This window comes from Pocillopora verrucosa, chromosome 6 (assembly GCF_036669915.1).
Source record: "Pocillopora verrucosa isolate sample1 chromosome 6, ASM3666991v2, whole genome shotgun sequence".
NCBI classification, from domain to species: Eukaryota; Metazoa; Cnidaria; class Anthozoa; order Scleractinia; family Pocilloporidae; genus Pocillopora; species Pocillopora verrucosa.
In genome coordinates, this window is record NC_089317.1 from 19,104,316 (window position 1) to 19,125,730 (window position 21,415).

At 36.6% G+C, this 21,415-nt stretch overlaps 1 protein-coding gene across 1 annotated transcript; it reads left to right on the forward strand.

The window, feature by feature from the left end:
• LOC131792525 (centrosomal protein of 63 kDa) lies at positions 1–19,537 on the forward strand. Its single transcript, XM_059109917.2, has 24 exons — positions 1–417; positions 4,326–4,374; positions 5,740–5,880; positions 6,957–7,052; positions 7,913–7,996; positions 8,537–8,596; positions 9,081–9,194; positions 9,863–9,964; positions 10,366–10,415; positions 10,548–10,650; positions 10,984–11,046; positions 11,293–11,375; positions 12,173–12,259; positions 12,776–12,832; positions 12,921–12,975; positions 13,320–13,382; positions 14,346–14,443; positions 15,062–15,161; positions 15,361–15,438; positions 15,589–15,639; positions 15,773–15,915; positions 16,354–16,508; positions 16,742–16,905; positions 17,380–19,537. The coding sequence occupies exons 1-24, from the start codon at positions 335–337 to the stop codon at positions 17,533–17,535; spliced, it is 2,235 nt and encodes a 744-aa protein (XP_058965900.2). The 5' UTR covers positions 1–334; the 3' UTR covers positions 17,536–19,537.
• Positions 19,538–21,415: the final 1,878 nt, after the last annotated feature.

The window sequence follows — 21,415 nt, forward strand, 5'->3', positions numbered from 1 at the left end:
GATAGACGCGCTTTCTTTGAATTGACAGTTTGTAGATCGTTTGGTAGTGGAATAAGTCGTTCAGATTTCGTCTTTTTTTCGGGAAAAATGGAACAAACCGGCCAGAAACTATCATAGAAACATTTTCACATTGATTAATGCTTCGATATCTCAACAAGAGAGTGTCATGCTCGAGTCGTAGACCGAAGAGTGGTCTTCAGAGCTCGATCAAGTGGAAAACGGATAGTAATTTGAAAAGTCGATTTCGGATCAATTTTGTCTGATTTGCAGGAAGCTCAGACAATCCGCTGGTGTCGATTGACTAGAATGGATCTTAATCCAGAGGCCACAATGAATGAAAATTAGAAAAAGACGAAATATTCAGAAATCGCGAAGCCTTATTGACATGGAGACGTTCACAGACATATTCTCTGAAAGGTAATTATAAGCTATGGTTTCCTTCCAAAAAGGATTTGCACATGATGGTACTATACTTGTACCTCTCTTGCTTGTTTACAGTTGCTGAAGTTTTGAAATTGAATAATTTTTAAGGGAAACAATGTTTGTTTACATTTCATGCATCGTAGGGACTTCCGCTTGTTTTACTTATTCATATCCGTGGAATGTTGATGTGTACTTTGTCATATAGGTTACGTGTAAAAGTTTTAGTAAGAACATCAGTGACTCACTTAACTGTGCCCTAAGTGCCACTTTTTGATTCTTACCACATTTTGATGCTATCTGATGATTACTAGAGAGACGGACAGCTACATGGAGTCTATTCGTTAAATACGTGTGGATATACCTTTATCTCTCCAGAATGTTAGGGTTAATGCCATAACTCTTTAACCTCTCAGATTCACCAGCATCTTATTTCTCTATACAATACCTCCTATGAATCAAACATGAAGGTCACAAGAATAGAGGAAATTATCACCTACTAAAGCAGCTTTGACTGTTAAACAAATTCTCCTTGTTAGCACTTAAGGAAATGTATAGAACAGTATGGAGGATTTGCATATGGATGTTAGGATGTAGAGAGTTAAACCCTGACCATTTTGACAAAAATAAAAAAACTGTTAATTTTGTAATTTTTCCTTGATACAATTTGTATAAATTGTGTCAGTTTGACCTAAGAAAGTTGCATGTATCATCCTAAGTCACCAGTGAGAGTCACTGGTGGACTGCTAATAGTGTGTTATTTACCCTTTACACCCTAACATCAGTATTCATATTCTCCATACTGTTCTCTGTACATATAATAAGGTGCTGACAAGGAGAATTTGTTTAACAATCAAGAGTTTCTTTAGTTGGTGATCATTTCTTTTATTCTCATGACATTAATGTGTGATTCAGTGGTGATAGTGTAAGGAGAAATTAGATGCTAGTCATTCTTACGGGTTAAAGAGTTCAACAATTGCGCAGAAAAACTTCAGAGAAATTTGTATTGGTTATGAAGAAAAGCCCCAGAATATCACTTAAGTTCTGAAATGCCTCAATTGTATGCATTGAAAAAAAAAATCACAGATCTGTTATATTTCCCCTTTTCTAACTATTCCACTGCCAAAATCTTAGACATGCTTGTGAGAAATTTGTGAGACTGTTGTAAACAATTTCATCAAATTTGCCATTTGGTCAAAGTTGTTACCTTTCTAAGTTTTTGTCAAATTTTTTAGTTTAACTCAGTCAAATTTGGTATTTAAGACATTGCATCCTTTTGTGAATACTTAATCTTGTGTTTTATGCAACCAAATATATATTTATCAGCCTTTGCTTTGGTGGATATTTAAGAGCAGATTAAAAATAATTGAATTTAAATCTACGCAAGACTGTCAACTCAGAAACATGACATTTTGAGGGTGGAATTTTACAACGACAGTCGAACCTGAATTTAGGGGCTCTGTATTAGGGGGTCACCCTGTTTTATGCAGTCAGTTGTCAAAGTCCAGAAATTTTTCTGCTTCATTACTATGATTTTCAACTCTATTTAAAGCAGCCACATCTATTGAGTGGTCATAGTCACCATTTGCTAACTGTATTGAACACTCAGTTGAAGAGCAACCACTTAAATAAAGCTAAGAATAATCTTTTAAAAAAGATAACAGTAAAATTCAACTGATGTTTATCACCCAAAATAAATTTTAGTAGTAATTCTGTTTAAGTAAGGTTTTGTTATATCAAAACTTGACATTATTAAAAATTTATATATAATCCTTTTCTGTGGAACCTTATTAAGTGGTCACCCTAGAGATTAGAGACATTGCCTTTTACATACTTAGAAACAATCTAAGCCCTGGGTCAGCAACAATTGTGATCATGTTCTCATCTTACTTGATAAAGTTAAATGGTGTAAAGTGTTCTTGCATAATGAGCTACTAACATTTGTATATAACATAAGCCTTGGGTTTATCAGTATGTATACTGTTGTGTGTTTTACCCTCAGGGTCTGTAGATACAGTTGACTATTACATACTGTCTAGCTATTATATATTTAACACTGATAATGAAGGCTTGAAACTACAGAAATCTAGCTATTGAAGATGTAACAGGATGAAGAGTAACATGCAGTTAATGCTGTGAAAGCCTAATGAATAAAGTGCATTTACAATGCACCACTTGGATTACATACATTTGTGCATTATTTTATACCTAAGCTGTATTTCTGTATTCAGTGTACATAATTCAATCAAACAATGACTCTAATTTTTCTCATTGGGGAAAGATTGTTAAAATTACAGTGTACAACTTACCCCATCTGACCACTGTTGCTTGGTTTGACTCTCATCTGATTGAATTTCATAGCTTAGGAGCCTCTTCCGAGGACGACGTGGTGATCGGCAGCTTGCATCTTTTGATACTTTTGATGGAGATAACATAATTCTGTTAGCCGTATTTGTGAAGAAAATGAAATTGTAAATTCTTGCTTGAAAGTTTCTTTCTTAAGGTCTAGTCCATCAATTTTGGTTGAGCCAGGTGTTTTAATGTTTTGTTCCCAGTATTATTCTTTATTGAATCTATGAATAATTTATTTGCCTCATTAAGAAGAACAATGCAGCTTGTGCTAAACTGTTAAGAAACACAATTTATCTGGTGAAGGTTCAAATGAATTTCAGAACAAAATGATGTCAAAGAAGTTTTTTTCTTTCATTTTCCTTGTTTCATCTTTAAAACCAGAATCTTTTTCACAAAAAATATGCAAATAAAATTGGTGAGATGATTTTAACTTGAATTCCATTTTTCCATATCTAGAAGGTGTCTGATAGGCATTGCAAATTAGAGAATTCTGTTCCTTCTACACAAAAATCTCTGGGTTAATTTTGGTTTGTGAGTAATTTTCTCTTCTTTTCTTCTTCCTTTTAACTTTACAGCTTGTTTCCTTGTACTCTTACTACATTTTTTGACGAAAGTCTGGTTTAACAACAGTGTGATAATTAACAGACAGTGTTGTTGGTTTTAAATTGCTTACTATATGATATCATCTATGATCATCATGAATATTTTTTATATCTTTCCAGATCGGTATGCTTTTACTGTTATCAGAAATACCAGTCAGTCAGAGTAAATTGTGAAAATGAATTTATTTGAAAGAGATATTTATACAAAACTTTACAGTTCTTAAGAGCTTGCCCTGACTTGCAATACCCACTGATTCTTTCTCTTCCCTTTCACTCCCAAATCGTCTTGTAAATATCAATTCTCTTTATTGTCTGCCATATATTTTTTATCATTTCAGCTCTTTGAATTTTTTGTTAAGTGAAATGATATGTTTTAGCTTGATGATAATTTTTACTTGTCCTGTTGCCTTAGTTTGTGCCTGTTAATTTATTGAGAAATGAAGGGAGAAATCAGTTTTGGATTACTCCTGGGGGTGAAAGGGTCATATTAGAGAGAAACAGCTATAATTAATGTACACTTTTGTAATTACTGACTAGCTGCATTATACATGCCTTTTGATTGGTTCTGATGATCTAATAGAGGACAGACACATAGATCACATCACTGTTAGCAACAACTGTTGATTGCCTGTTGCTGTGGGTCTGTACAGTATTAGATTACAAGAGATGTCAAAATGCAGAAGGAACATGACTGTATATCAAGTGACACACCTGGCTGCACCTCATTTGCCACTTTTTTGCCCTAACCACATTTTTTTGTTGTCTGTGACCTATTACTGAACAGGCAGATAGCAACAAAGAATCTGTTTGGTAATTTAATTACACAAGGAATCTATATTGAGGTTGTTTTAAACATTTTTTCATATATATATATATATTACTAGACAAAATGGGTCCATCTTTTATAAAAAAAAAAGTTTATTTAACCCTGTCTTGTTTGTTCTTGTTTAGCTTGATCAGAAAAGGTTCTCTGACGTCATGTGAGGAAGAACTGCGAGAGGTAAGAAGCAATCATCATAAAGAGTGACTATTAGAAATAATGCTGCTAAAAACATTTTTTAACACTATTTATAAATTATTATTAGATGTTTTTCACAGCTTTATAATTTGCTTCACAGCTTTTTGAATTGTTTCAATATTTTTCAATTCATACAACAATGTACAGAGATGCATGTACATGTGATGTGTATACTTTGCCAATTATTTGATATTCTCAGCACAAAGCTTCAAAAGCTCCACTATGGACAATATCTTTAAGTTTGGTGGTTGGATGTACTGAAAAGGAAATATACAGCATAGTAATATGTGTTGTTTTTTAAATTCAACATTTTCTTTGTAAACTTTTACTTACAACCACAATTTTTAGTTTCTTTGGGGTACTTTTTCTCTTATAAACAGCATACTTTAAATAAAGTTAAGTATTGTAATCAAAATACTAATTGTCAGTAGAATCACTAAAATATGAGAACAAGTAAATTTTTTGAAAAAACTAGAAGATTTTAAATTACACAAACTGGCAATCGAGTCTCTATTGGTATAATCATAGTGTCATGAAATAAATTTATGACAAGCAAAATGTAATAACAGAGTGTTTGAGATTATGCTTGTGGCTTTGTCAATTAACAGTTTCCTATTTACATAATGAAAGAAAACCTTTGTAATCATTAATATTGATTACAGTACTAAACATTGTTCTACAAAGTACATGTACTTGGTTTCCATGAACTCTTAAATCTCACTTACCCAGAGATGCCCTCAAAGACACTACAGGTAAAATGCTTTCACCTATGAGAAGCAGTTACATACAATGAAAGTCCATCAAATTGTATGCAGATGTACCAGATATTTTCATTCAAGAAGTTTTTTATGGAAGAATTCTTTCAAAATAGAGTGAGATTGCTTGCTGTAACTATGATGGAGGTCTTCTCGAAAAAAACCACTACAGTTTTAATCTGCAAAAGAATAACTAATTCATTATATAATGCAGGTTACAGGTTAGATATTTTCAAACTTGGGCATTTCAGGGATTCAAATTTATTGCTTTAATATTATTTTTTTCAAGTATCTTTTAAGAGAAGACATGAAAGTTCAAATCATGTGTGTGTTGTATACCATACATGTGTTGTTCAAATTTTACTAGCTTGAAAGATTTCATTTCCTTTTTATTATATTATTTTGCAGGACAAAGGAAACTAACAATCAAAATGATTTGAGAAGTTTAAACTTTGAAAAAATTTGAACCACAACATGTATATCTTATGGAATCAAATATGAGATATATCCTGAAAGATGATCTACACAGGCCATTTTTTTTTCCCCATTGACAATGATGATGATGCCATCATATACTTTGCTTTGTTTTCAGTTAATGCGGCAAATTGATCTAATGGTATCTGCCAAGAAAGCAGAATGGGAAACTCATGTACATGCTGTTCAAATACAACTGGACAAGAAAACCAAAGAGGTGGAATTTGTTAAAGTCCAATTGGAGCAGAAGTGTCAGGAGGTCAGTGTGTTGTATTGATTATTTTCTTCTTTTATCAATGAAAATAATTAATTTGTGATGAAGGTGCAGCAAAATAACATACAACTACAGTACATCTACCATTTAAATTTTTTTTTTAGATCATAGGACCTAGCATTTTTCTCTGAGTGTATATAAAACTCACCTGTCTCTGGTAATCATTGTGATAGATTTTAAGGGGTCAGGCTTCCTGTAAGAGAGTTTCGTTCATCTCAAAATTCATAATTATGTATTCATGATATTTAGCAATTTTTGCTGAAGGTGAAGTGAATGTTGTTGAATAATCCTCAATACAAAGTTGAGGGGATTATTCAACAAGGAGCCTGAGGCAAATACCGGTAATTGTTTTTTTTACAATTGCTCAGACTCGTGGGTGCTTTCAATTTTTTTTGTAAATTCCAATTCTGTTGTAAATTCCTTTTGTTGTTATATGCATGTAATCTCAAGCAAAAGCTCATTTAAAAATTTTCTTTAGTGCGGAACTTAATGCAAATAGATTAGTTTACAGATATGTTGTGTATTTTTTAAAATAGGTTAGATATTTTTAAATTTTAATTAGTTTTTAAGCTTTTTATTCACTTGTAAACTATATTTTAACTTTTAAATACACCACCAGATCAGCTCAGCTGTAATTTTTTATCATGTTTAAATAAATGTTGTTGTTGTTGTCTAAACCATTCTGTTACAGTTGTTTTGATTCCTTGTATTGAGATAAGCAGCACTTTTCACTAGAATTTCACAGGTTTATTCAATTCAATTTGCGAAAACTTCATATCTTTTGAAAAGTTTTACTCCAAACTTAGTAGCATCTTTTGAACTCTTCAGATTTGTATTTTTGTACTATTGCATTTATAATTTTCTGCGTAAAATTGACAAAATGCAAGGCAGCCATTTTGAAATTTAGTGCCCCTGCTATAATTACCTTCAGAACACGATCCTTAACCAATCAGAGTGCGTGCATCTCTATAATCACAGCAGAAATTATGCATAAATTAGTTCATCACTTCTGGAAGTTAAAATTTAATGTTGACCATACATTTGTGGATTTTGACAAACAGATTGGTGGGCTTCAACAGAAAGTAGATGAAATGGACATAACTCAAAGAGATCTGGTGGCTGAGTATGAAGAACATGTTATGCATCTCAAGCAAGAGGTAGGTGAATGCCAAGGGCACAGGTCTGTGTAGTCAGCCAGAGGGGTCCTGGTGTGTCTGTGACCATCCCTATTTGACGTGATCTAAATGTTTTTCAAGTCAACAAAATACAAACTTTATAATTTTAGTGGCGAAAGCAAATTTCAAAAATCGTAGCCCCACTCCTTGAAGAGCACCATTAGAAATTAAACTTCTGTTGACTTTTACACTCTAACATTGATATTCATATTCTCCACACTGAGCTCTCTACATTTCCTGTGGTAATAGCAAGGAGAATTTGTTTGACAACCAGGAGCTTCTTAGATTAGTGATCTTTTCCTTTCAAGTATGACCTATACATTTGATTTAAGGGTGATATTGTAAGGAGAAATAAGAAGCCAGTCGCTCTTTGGGGTTAAAAAGTTAAGGTCACAAAGTAGTAAGGAGAATATAAACCCTGAAAACTACCATAAGTGTATCAGCTGGGAGTTTTTGATTCCTTAAGAGTTGCCTCAGTCTCATCTAGGAAGGAAAGTTTGCACCACACTACTCACTGTGATACTGCCTTTACTGACAGGAGGTCAGTTCTTGGGTATTGTAAACTGCTGCTTATAAGCCCCCCCCTTCATCTCCCCCCCCCCTCCACTTGCAGTATGCAGAAGCCCTAGGCCCATCTACCTGTCAACAAAAAAGAATCATATTTTAAGCCTTTTCCCCGAACCTCCCAACCCCCCCTCCCAATCTAAGCCCCCCTCAGGCTTTCCTTATTTTAAAAGATTGAAACTCTACATTACTTTTGATTATATGAGGCACCTTTAATTTTTTAGTAACATTTGGGTTTTATTCGTAGCTTACTGTAATTTTACCAATTGTTTTATCAGGTTGACAATCTGAAATATGAACATGAAAAACTTCAAAAGAAAAGCAACAAACAAACTTTGCATGTTGAAAAGGAGAGAGACCAGGTATAGTTTACAGTGAGATCTGTGATATAGCTTAGCTCTGTGTATCCCTATGGGTAGACAGTCCATATAAAACTAGGAGAAGTAAGAGAATCTATCATGTGAGAATATAAATCTTCAGAAATTTTCACTCCTAAACCCATTACACCCTCAGTACAGTATGCATGTTCTCCATGCTGTTGTTCTCTAAACATTTCCTAAGGTGTTGACAAGGAGAACTTGTTTAGAAATCAAGGGCTCGTTTAGTTGGCAATCATTTCCTAAACTCTCATGACCCTAATGTGTGAATCAGGGGTGATATTGTAAGGAGAAATTAGATGCCAGTCACTCTAAGTGGTCAAAAAGTTTAACTAGTGTGACAAGAGGACATTGAAATGTTGTCCTCAATCAATAGTTTTAGTTCACTATGCAATTACAGGTGTATTTCTAGATTTGGCCCCTATTAACTTGAGTTCCATAAATTTTTTAAAACTAGATAAATGCCTGAATGTTAGTTGCTAAGCCGTTAGTAACATAACTATATATTTACTTTATGTGTAATAGCTTTTAGCTGATCTGAAGTCCAGAGATTCTGAAATGGATAAACTGGAGGAAAGATTAGAGGTATTGTTGAATATTAAATAACCCTTGGAAATTGATGGAAAGAAATACTGGATGAGATTTTCTTCCTTGTCCTAATGTTCTCCTGTTTCCAAAAATCCTGTATTGAAAGCCTTAGTGACCATAAGTATGCCCACTACCCATTCAATGTTGCCTGTATGTAGCTTAAGGTTCAGGAATCACGATACAACATTGTTTTGGGGGGGGGGGAGAGGGGCGGGAAATAGGTCAACTTAAGAAGGGCAAAAGAGATAAAATTGAATCAATAGGGGTTGAATGTGTCAACGATTTTGTTGCCGATTGTAGACCTATAGAAAGATATCCTTATGTTTTTGACTACAGATAAAATTTCCCACTGTAGGGAAAAATTGTGATTTACCCCTGTTCATCGTTATGGCTTTCCATACATTTTAATGCTGTTTGTAGACGTTGCTATAAGGCCAGCTACGGGAAAACACATAATAGTAGTGTGCGTTACAAACTGTAGGAATACAGAGCCGAGATGCATGAGTTGGAAGGTGGAAAGAAAGCAAGAGATGATCGCATCCGAGGGCTGGAGAGTCAGAAGAAAGCTTTGATCGAGAAGAGTGATTTGATGCAGGTGTGAATTTGTGTACCACATTATCGAGGGTAACAAAAAGGAAGGGGGGGCCTACCCTCAACACCCTGTAATCCAGTTCAATTGAATGGTATTTAGTGCACTGACGGGCAGGAAAATTAGTCTCAATAGGGTTACCGTAAATGTCATACAATTTTAATTGAGATAAGTCTTTTTCAACCACTGTTTACTACCGTGGATATGAATTATCATGTCGATGTATAAGTTGATGACATAATTTTAAAAAAAATTGTTTTGTGAATTTTTTTTAGATGACGTTTCCTCTTTACGATTGACTGTGAATACATGAAAATCACATATGTGAACTGCGGTTTTTAAGAAATGAATACGAAAGCGATCTTCGCCGTAATGAACTCTACTTGAGCATTAATAAAAATAAGGCCTGAAAAAAACTCAGGTCTGTACGGGATTTAAACTCACGACCTCAGCGATACCAGTGCATTGCACTACCAATTATTACTAGTCAACAGGTGGCTTGTTAGCTCAGTTGGTAGAGCACTGCATCCGTATCGCAGAGGCCATGGGTTCAAATCTCGTAAAAATTCAGGCCTTATTTTCACTTTTGCTTAAGTAGTGTTCATTACTGCGAAGATCGCCTTCATCTTCATTTCTTTAATGATTTTTATGCATATGTTCAATGAATACTTTAGCAACAGTTACTAGGATACCAAGCACAGCTGAACAAGAGAAGACAGATGATGGAAGACCTTGAGCGTGACCATCAACAAGAGATGGCTGCGCTGCATTCCCAGGTATGTCATGTAAACTGTTTATCTTCTGCATTTGAATTCATGTTAAGAGTAGATTGGTGAAGACTCAACAAGGAGTTTTTCTCAAAATAATCTTTGCTGATATGTTCTTCAGAACTTATTGGCTGAGATGCTTTAGTGGTGTGTACTTCCGGTAGAGTAAATTTTCGCATGTACAGTACCTCTCGCGTGTACTGCAGCAACCCCACGGGCGTAAAACGCGTGTAATTCGTGAGAATTGAAAGCGCGTGTAGTTACGCGTGTGTGGTAAAAAAATTACACGCCTACAGAGGTACACACGCAAATGCGTGTATTTTAATTATCTTTTTGTCATTCACCGAACGCATATGCGTGTACATGAAATAGAGATGTGTACATGAATTTGTACTGCTGTTTGATTTTAGCTTGGACGTGCTAAAGGTGAATGTGACGATTCTGAGGATACTGTTCAGCAGTAAGTTTACTCTCTGTGCTATCTGTTAGTGATTCTTCACCCCCCCCCCCCCCCGTTCCCCTCTCCCCTCCCCCACCCTTCGCGGGAGTCACTTCCAACAACTTGAAGCAAATTTTTTTATTTCCTTGTCAGGTTGAAGAGTTCATTGGAGGAAGCTCTTGCATCCAATAGAGAGCAAGCCTCTGATATTGCCAAGGTGCAAGACGAACTCAGGAAGACACGATCATCTCTTCAGGTAGTATTATTTCCCAGCTGCATGGTGTTTACCTTCTTTCAACTCCTTCTTTTAATATTAACATATTATCCAGAAGAACAGGTTTTATGAAGAGTCAGGCTTGAGAGCTTAGAAGCGTCGGTTTAATAGATGACTAAATACTCAGTACTCATTCACAGGAAAGGCATTGGGGCTTGAGGGGAGAAATAACTAAAAAATCTAAAATTAAAGGTTAAGCCTTGGTCTTCCAAACGTCTTTAATCAATATTTCCCGTTTTACTTTATGCGCCACGTACATATGAGAAATGAATTCCGTTCTATCTTTTTTTTTTCGTATTTTTATTTCTCTCACAGCGTCTTGAGGAAGAAAATGCCCATCTACGGTTAGAACTACAATCAAGAGATGATCTCATAAGAGTAGGTTTTTATTTTTTATTTATTATTGTATTACTACTATTATTATTATTATTATTATTATTATTACTGCTTACAGAAGGTTGAGTAGGCAAGTCGATAGTAAATGCGGTGCAGGGAATTTTACGTAAGCCGATTCCTCTTGCCTTGCGCCACGGTCTTTGTCTTTCGGTTAAAAGGAGACGAAGTTGTTAGTAGTCGATTTGTTTATGTACGTATTGCAGACCTATTTTTTTCCCTCGACTTCAGGCAGCAGAGGACGACCAAAGGCAGCACTCAGAGGACATGTCTAAAATGGAAGAGAGTTTGATAATGAAAGATGAGATCATCAGGTATAATTCTACAGAAATAGTTTCGAGAAAGGACATAGCTCATTGCTCCAGAGAAACGCAGTCACTGATACTTTTATTGATATGCAGGATGAGCAAGAAACCCGCTAATCTAAAACGTAGTTTATGAGATATCGATATCTTCGCCCCTTCCAACTATCATGCATAGAAATTATTGAGAGAGAGTATTAAGATGAATCTTTTAAAAGCTGAAAACTCAAAAACAAGACACTCTTGTTTTCGTGTTTAGTTTTGTTTAAGATTGCATATTTTTAGGCTACTCACTGTCTATCAGGGAATAGGTACCGAGTTGCGTAGCTGATCAGATTCGCGAGAGTGCGCGAATAGATTTATACTGATAGACAAGTTTATGGTATTTTGCAGAGTGGCATATGCCCAACTCAATTTTGAGCTATCGCATGTTCAGAACTACATGCAGCCAATCGGAGACAGTCCACAACTTTTCACACTCTCCGCCGCTGTACCAAATTTCCCTTGCAACGTCAAGTGCATAAACTCAGAGAAATTGTTATGTATCAAATGTCTCCTGCCTTTTTCAAAACTTAGATAAATTTTTTTGGCAAATACCATTTGAAGTAAATCGAGAATGACTCGCATGGACATTGACGTCTCATTTTGTATTTTTAGCAACATTATTTGTGCAGCCCGAACCAGTGATGTTGATAGCTAATATAGTTGGTAAACACCAACAGATTCTTTGCGTTTCTTTCTGATGGGAAATGTCATGCCATTACAGTGTTGAAAGTCTTTGAGTAAGTTTTGTTTTCATTGACTTTCAGACAACTTGAAGAGGTGGGCAAGCGAACAGAAAATATTGAGGTGAGGAGACTGAAGGAAGATCTCAGAACAAGCAGGATGGAAATACAGTAAGTGAACGTCTGTTGACTTTCAATACATACGCCTTATTCGATTGTTTCACTTATATTACAAGTGGACCAGAAAAAGGGCTTCGAAACGAGCTACAAAAGTGCAGATTACTGGTTTTTGACCACGCTTTAAAACGTCACAACAAATCAAATTAATTTCAATTTATTTGGAATAGAATTAAAACTAATAACACGAGCAACAGTGGAACGTAGCAAAGCGGAAGTTCAGACTCTTCCCTTGAAGTTAATTTTTGCTCTCCCTTTATCAAAAGTTTGATGTCTAACTCACAGCAGAGTTCCTATCTCTCAAAACACGAAAAATTAGAGGGGGCTTATAAGGGGGTGTGGGGGGTGGGGGCTTTTAAGTGGGGACATAAAGGGGGGGCTTATAAGTGGGGGGCATAAAAGGGGAGTTATGAGTGGGAGGCTTATAAGTGGTATTTTACAGTATACACTCTGACTTTGCAGTTTTTAAAATTTATCTTAAAATTGTTTTTTGTTTAACACTGATCTCAGGTCGCATCTTGACGCCGGTCAATATCAGAAGGATGAGCTGAGTCACCTTAATCAAAAGTAAGGTTACAAAAAAAGGCAAACTTACGTTTCTTCTTACTTTTCTGTCAGTATTTATGTAAGAACTACGTATGTTTCTTTTAACCAGACTGGAAGATAGCAAGAATGAAATTTCAAAGCTACAAGCTGAACTCTGCAGGAAGGTACGGGATTCTTTTGACGCTGTAATTTATGTTTACTTCTGTGTCATGTTTTGGGATAGGTCTTTGAGTCGATGAGTTGGATGTCTTGCTAAAGAAATCTGGAGAGGTTAAAAAGCGATTCATTAACACCTTTGAACTCTTAGATTGTCTGGAGTCTAAATTCTCCATTTAATATCAACCTTAAATCACACAAGGAAATGATCACCGACGGAAGAAATTACTCATTATGAAACAAATTCCCCTTTTCAGCACATTAGGAAATGTATAGAGAACAGTATGGAGAATATGCATACTGATGTCAGAGGGTAAGGGGTTAATACGGATGCTTTCTTTTAAACTTGTAGCAAGAAGAGGTGAAATTCATTCAGGACAATGACGTAAAACAGCTCCTTTTGGAAAATTCAAAGGTATGACAACCAGGCACTTAACAAAACTAGTGTGTACACAAGATAATTTAGTTTTATCAGCTGAGCTGATGATGTAAATTGGTCACCGTAAAGAGCTTCTAAAGCTGACATTGCGATCGTTTGTCCTTCGTCGGATCAAGGGAATAGTGAAAGGCTAACGGTGGCCAATTTACTTTATCAACTCAGTTAATAAAACCAGATTATCTTGTAAACCCCACCGACGCAGCAGCAAAGTTTCTTAGACGTGAATAGTAACTAATTGGTAGCTTATGAGAACCTTCTTTCGGCTACATCCGTTGCGTGAGCGCGTCCAAAAATAATCAGCGAAAAAAAATTAGGTTAGCGCACTGCCCCGCGCCGAGGCTACTTTTGATGCGCCTCACTTCCAGGGCTTTACGCAACACGCGGACATCAATTAACAAATTAACAATTGACTCGCGAGACAGACTTCGCAAAAAATGAGGGATTGCTCGTAATACAACTGATAAGTTTTAACTGGTACTGAAAAGATTGAAATAACTTTGCTTCTAACCTCCCTACGGTCATCGAAGAGGAAATTATTTCGATAAGAAGGCGGCTTTCCAAAAAAAAAACCCTAAAGTGGCGGAGTTTAGTTTGACAGTTTGAAACTTTAACTCATTTCAATTGTATTGTCTTGTTTTCTTTACTGACGAGCTCTAGAGAAGTAAACAATGAAAATTCTCCCGTTTGGCAGCGTTATTCCAACATCAAAACCAATTTAAACCAACTGAATGACACAAGGGCTTCTAGAAGTCTTTCTGTAAGTTTGTAAAACAAACCGCGAGTTGGAGTTGTCAGATAACAAAATCGCTTGATCTGCTCTAGAAAGCGAAAATACTGAGTAGGCCCTTTCCCATTTCGGTTTCTTTGTTATCGAATTAGTCAAATAACGAAAGTTCTGGCTGATTGTAACTCACGAGAAATACTTAATACAATCTTCAGCTGAAAGAGAGAATTTCATCAGGAGACGACGGTCATCAGGCTGAAGTGGAGGGAATGAAGGAACAGATTGCCAACATGACTGCTGAACTCCATAAAAGGTACCTTTTGCTTGTATTGATTTCTTCTCAATTCCGTCGTTCGTTTTTGTAGTAATAATTAACCTGGAAAAAATTGTGCGCTTCTGATTGGCTGAAAACGAGTGCGTTTTTCATGTAAAACAAGTGCAAAGTTCTACCAAAAGTGCAAATTACAAATAGCACGCGCGTACAGTCATAGGTATATCAAGGAGAAAACTTTCTTTTTTTTAAATTTTGCTTCACAGATTTCAGTTTCTTAAGATGAATTTTATTTATTATTCGTGGGAAAAGGTCCAACAACGGAAGGGCGTAACAACAGAATGGGGGGGGGGGTTTGGAAGGCTACCGTTGTTTACCTTCCACTTTGCCAATAAAAAGTTAATTAGATTAATAAATAATAATAATACAATCTCGTAGGCCAGTAATGTGATAGTGAAGTGCCCCGATTTCCCTGCCCCCCAAGCCCGCACTCATTTTTGGTAATATCTTGCATAACTCTCCTCTCCCCGCTTCCCAAATGCATGGCTTTCCAACAACGATGATGATGACCAACGTGTTTTGCCGCCCCTGAAATAAAATATCCTTCTTGCAGATGCCTCGCAGCCTTCTTGTGGTTTATGTCAATTTGTTTATTCTTAGGGACTCTGCAATGGCATCCATTACGGAACGGGCTCAACGAATGGAAAAAGATCTTCGAGAAACCGCAGCTAAACACGACAGAGCAGCTGCTGAACTACAGGTAAGCCTTGTGCATTAGCGTGTTTTTGGTGTGCACGTGGAGTGCACGTGGAGTGCGTGCCCACGAAAGCCAGTGGAGTGGGATAGACTCTAATCGCAACATACTACTTCGAAATCATTTCTGTTATGCAACCGTTCGTTTGCTTCGCCATTTCATTCAAAATACGGGCTTTCATCAACATTTCTTCTGTATTTCTTAGGTTACGAACGCGCAGCTAGAAGCTTTGCGAATTGAAAACAGACATTTGCGCGACACTGCACTTAATGATCAGTTAACGGTGAGTCAACAATGTTTTCTTACATGTAAACCGGATAATTTCTTTAAATCCTTTCTCTGAATTGTCATTTATTAAATGTAGACAAGTGTAATACACGCTTATTCAAATATTCAAACCGTATGATGCGATCGTTGCATTTGGTTGTTCTAGGATTTATCTGACCTTTACAGTGGCAATCTGCAGCTCATTGGCCAGCTTGAGGTGAGATAATTTGGTTTTTATCTTAATTAATCACCGTTAACTCAAACCAGTTTCCCTGTATCTCGTCCAAATACACCGAGCGTAGACCATTGAAACCTCCGTGGCTACTCTTCTCTTCCGTTTTTGTGTTTAGGACGATAACAGAAACTTACGTACAGAGGTAGCCACGCTCCGCGAAGAGCTTACAACTTTGGAGGCTAAATATCAAGACAAGTATCGGAACGCTTTGAAAAAGAATCAAGATGTACTGGCGGACATCAAGGATAACGAGTTCAGGTGAGGAAGACTTTCCGTGGTAAGAGTAATAGCATGTGTTGAGTAAGGTCATTGGTTGAAAGGAAATGGTGTGTAGCATGAAATTTTAGGGGTTTTTTTTGCGGATGTTGCAACCCGCACAGATAAATTCCTGCAGAAAGGAAAAAATCACGCCGCATAAATTCACTTCTCTCAGCCACGCTAATTAAATGTCAACTCGTAATCTTCGTGGTTAGAATTGTCTCGCGAAACAATGCTGTTCTTTTTGTAACAAGACTTGGTTTGTTTGTGCGAGAAAGGGGTAAGTAAGAGCGGACGAGGTGACATGGCAACGAAAAGATGAACATCGCACAATTGCAGTCTTTTCACTTAAGTGTCTCATTTGCTATGTAGCTAATCAGATAGTAGGTTTGCCAGAAAGTGCCAAGTGTATAGTAACTCCATTTTCCTTTCTAACAGACGCCATAGCGAGCTGCGGTCAGAGTCTGAGCGTAAAGTGGCATCTTTAGAGGGTCGCCTTGAAGCTAAGATAAGAAAATATGAAACGCAACTACACAGTTTGCAAATGGAAAACGAACGACTGAAAAGTGAGGCATCGGAGCATCGAGACAGTGGTAACGATTTCTTTTCAAATAAACTTCATTATGTTGAAAACCTGTGCTTGATTTATGAAGGCACGTTTTGTTGCTTATGTCGTCCTGTGCTATTGGTTTTGCTTCCTTGGGAAAAAAGTGTAGAAATAACCCATGTGCTTACTGCTTATCCTCTCTTCCTCTAGTTTCTACTCTCAGTTCATCTTTAAGATTTGTTTGGCACTTGTGAATGGTCCTTAATTCAATCCTTTCAGGTGTACCACATCCTTTAATGTCCTCAACCAGCAAGGTCCTCCCTGAATATGTCCCTAGAAGGCCTGTTGATTTAAGTCACACTAGCACCACAAGCGGTTACACAGACACCGAAGCGTTGACGTACGCTGACCTGACTGCAGGCCCAGGTCCTTCAGATACCGAGGTATTTAAAGAAAAATGAATTATGGGAATTAAACAGAGAGTGAAAATTGTAAACGGTTTTTATTTTTTCGTAAAGGATAGTTTATTTAAAAATTCAGCATGCTTTTTATTCTGGCCACCTTCCTTTATTCTGTGGTTATTCTTAAATGATTGCTAGAAAATTTATTCAGGCTGTTTTTTAATCCTTCAATTAACTGTTAAGATATGTTTTGTAATTCTACCCCAGACTGATAGTTATTTCCCTGTAAATAAGTTAGGGGAATTTAATGTTTTATCAGGGTAATGCCTTCTAACTAACGAGTTCGTCTATTCCTCCAAACGTTTTGCTAGATTCTATGGATGTTGAATTTGAATCTGTGAATTTTCATGTCGATCACTTCTCGTGGCCATCAAGGCATGATAACGTACGAGTCCTGCATACAAAATTCAGCTCATTCTATTTTTTTATTGTTCGCCTGTCATCTTTTTCCCTCAGCGTGCGGCCACCCCGGTTGGTGCCAGGCGATCCTCTATTACATCGGATTTCTTAGCGGAGGAAAATCGGCGGGAAAAAGAACTGGAACGAATTCTGGACAGACGAATAGCGGACTTGAAAACAAACACAGAATATATTCTACAGAAATACACGTGACAGTGGAAGGCATCGAGTCATCAGGTAGCTGTACTAGACTTCAAGAACGAAAAAGGGAAAATTCTTGCGATGAATTTTTAGAAATGATATGAGTATCAAACGTTTTGAGTTTTGCATGAAAAGGGAGGTACACGGATTGAATGGAGAAAAAGGAAAAAATCAGCGTTGTCTGGATGTGTCTCATGCACCGCTTTGGAGATTCAAAAACGCTCACTTTCGAAATGAAGTTGTGTGCAAATTGTTTTCTTTTTCTTTTTCCTTCGTAATAACCTCATCCATCGCAAGATTATCCCTCAGCATTTCATAAGGCTTCCCCAACAGTTAGCCAGTACCCATTTATACTCCTGGGTGGAGAGAGGCACTTTAATAGGAAAGTGTTGTGCCCAAGAACACAACACGGTGAACCGGCCAGGTCTCGAACCCAGACCTCTCGACCCGGAGTCCACTGCGTCTCCTAGTGAAATTGTTTAGCCTGCAGTTATGGTTTCTCGTTCGTTTACTTAACCTGTTCTGCAGTTTACATGATGGCCTTCTCTAAAATTCCAAGCCAGATTTTCTAGGAAGATAGCCGAGCACTCTGCTCTTTCCAAAATGGGTTTTTTTCCGACAAATGAAAAATTGCGTGTAACATATTTGGTCCAGTCCTAAGAGAACCCCAATAATCTGATCAGGTTTCTTCCATTGAAGTTTTACACAATTTCACCAATGCCAGTCCAGAAAATCTTGGCCTATGTTGAGATAATTCGCATCAGCTGATAGTTTTTCAATTCCCATAACCTGTTTGCTTGTTTAAATGTATACATATTGCAAGGAGAAGATACATGTTCATCTCTTTAGGGAGGCAAAGGGATAGAGATATGTTTGGAATGGCTCAGACGGGGATGCAAAAATACTCATATCAACGAGAGTTCATTTTTCGCCACTGCATTCAACTTCTTTAATGATTTCTCTTTGCGGAAGTGTTTGTCATATACATACATAGCATGAAAAAATTAATATATTTCTAGGTTTAAAGATATTTGTTAAGTTATTTTTTTCATCATTTGTGCAGTTTCTAGGCATTTTTAGTCAAGTTCTAGGTTTCTCTTTATTTATTTATCTATTCATCCCCCAGTTTAGCTTATTGTGACCGCTGTTTCCGAGTAGTCCCTGCTTTGCGGTGCGAAAAGTCATGCGCCTCACTCACAGAGTTCCGCAGGACGCGCTGAGGCCATTTTTTCCACTTTTTTTTCTGACTCGCTTGACGGACTTTGCCGGAAAGAAGGGACGGCTCGTAGTCTACTAGCTTTCTACTTGTAGCTTCTAATGCTCTATCTCGTATCCATTTTCTGGCAACAAATCGTAGTGTTTACGTATTGGTGATTAATTTATTCTTGACTGAAAAGTTTGTTTTAATTCTGACTATGGTACGCCATACGTCATTAAATAACTGCGGTTTTTTAGTCAGCAGCATTAAAATTTCCGAATGTTTGAAAATGATCTCATCGAGGTCTCATCATGACGGAACGGAATATGAGGTGGAATTAAAACCTTTAACTCCCAAGATCTGATTGTTGATTCTCCCCTCTATCTGTTACAGATTTCCTTAAAATTTAGTAACGGGAATTTGGTGCTAGATCAAGATAACAAATTTTAGCTGATAAATATGGGTATTCTCATTATCTGTTTGCAGGATTATGTAAGAATATTAATGGGAGAAGTTTGCATGTCAATCGCTTCTGGGAGTTGAAGGGTTAATTGACAACACGAAAACTTTAAGTATCTGGGCATTCTTAAATGAGAATAAACGAATAGAGATATGGCTGTGGTCTACTTATTGCTTTAGCTGTAGGATTACTAAGTCCAACCCAACTGTGATGATGACTTTCCCCTACGTTGCTCAAACGTCAGTCACCACCACCGACGATAGTCCCTGTAAGGACTACCCTCATCCGGATGATCAGATTACACGATCAAATGTACCCCCTCCCCGGTTGAATAATCTATCGTTTATATTTATGACTTTTCTTAACAATAGCAGCCAGTGTAAATGTAATTTTTTTCTTCCTTTGTTATCGACGGTAATAAATTCGGTTATTATCGTTTCTTCATTTATTCTTTCCTTCTTTTAATCATGGAAAACACCCTTTGTATAGATACAAAACGACTCAGCTGACTGGGTTCGACCTCGCTAAGTACGAAACGACAGTGGTTACGAAACGATGATAATCAAACTTTCAGCTTCTCATATTTCCTATGTTAGCCCTATAAAATGCCCTTTTTAATTTATTCCTCCAGGACTTGTCGATTACCATGTCAAACCGACCTAGAAGTCGCCTATATCACCATGTTTTCGTGCACGCAAAGTCCACCTTGTTTTTTCTGCTGAGGAAGATTGAGCGATAAACGTGTTCTTGAGATTAAATGCATGTGAACAACCCGAAGGTTTCCAGGAAACTGCTGGCCCATTTGATTTTTTTTTCTTTCAGTTTTTGGAAAACATTATCCGATATTGAATCAATATAATGAGAACTGACTTTGAATTTTGTCTTCTGCTTTCTCTGTCGGTTTTAAAATTCGGTGTTAACCTTTGTACTGGAATAATTTTGATATTAATTTTCTCTCCAAATTAGAGAAACTAAAAGCGACGATTTCTTACGTGATTTCAATATATATCTCTTCCAATAATCACGAAAGCACTCTAAATACCCTTTTTACGCTCTCCTCGAAATTATTCATTTATCAAAGTCAGTCCAATTTTAACCGAGATTAGAAAAAGTATTACTCAGCGTAAATTACATATCACGTGAACATTCGGGGAAAAATAAAGCTGCGTTTGTTTGATTTCCGTCCATTCGAACGAAGTCATTATGTGAAATAAAAATTGCATCATTAGCTGGGTTTCAAAGGTTAAATTTCTGCCGATAAACTTTGGGAGGTCTGGTGGACCAAGTTGAGACGCGTGCCGTGTTCCGAGAAATGTTGAATTTCCGTATCTGCCCACGTGCTCTTCTGATGCAAGAAACAGTTAATTTTATGGCGGTCACGAAAGCTAATTTTACTTTTTATTAAGATGAATTCTTTCCCCCCAAACGTTAAATTTTTCAGAACGTGTTGATACGGAAATACATCAATCCAGAATTGACGAAATACGAGGGTTTCTTATTTATTTAACTCCTATAAAGGTGGAATTTCTGGCATAGATCGTTTTCCTGTCAATTCATTTTTATTCAAAAATTTAAGAATTATTGTTCTCGATAATGATTCAACTTTCAATTGAATTTTACGATCGCGAGAACTGATTTTATTTTAAAATGTTGTGAATTATTTTTCCTCCGGCGTTTAATTTTGGGGAACGTGTTCATGTATACGTTAACCCCGATAAGGCCAAACTTTATCTCTTTTCATCTTTTTCTTTCCTCTAAAAGGAACGTTTTTCTCCTAATTTTTTAATTCAAAATTAAAGAGTTATTGTTCTTGATCATGATATAAGGCTGAAGCAATATACCGCCGTCGCTGAATTAGTAGTGATTATTGGCGTTAATGTAAAACTGCACTTACTCGAACTATGCGGAAATACAACCCACAATATTTCAATTGCACATCATTATCTTTTTATTCAAAGCATAATTTTTTCGAATAGAATTTCTTCGATGATGCAGCTCGAAGAAAAGCTCGAACGGAAAATCAGGGATGGGTTGAAAGTTTTTGAGGGCATTATGCCGAAAAAGGTTTTCACGAATCAGGGAGAGTTGCTTTTTTCGCTGACTGATTTCATTTCGTGACAGATTCTATGAATAATTTATTGCCTAAGGGATCTTATTACGAAGAAGGTTTTTTTTTTTTTCTTTCTTTTTTTTTTTTTATATCATGATCCGAAATAGTCCGCGATTCAGGGAAA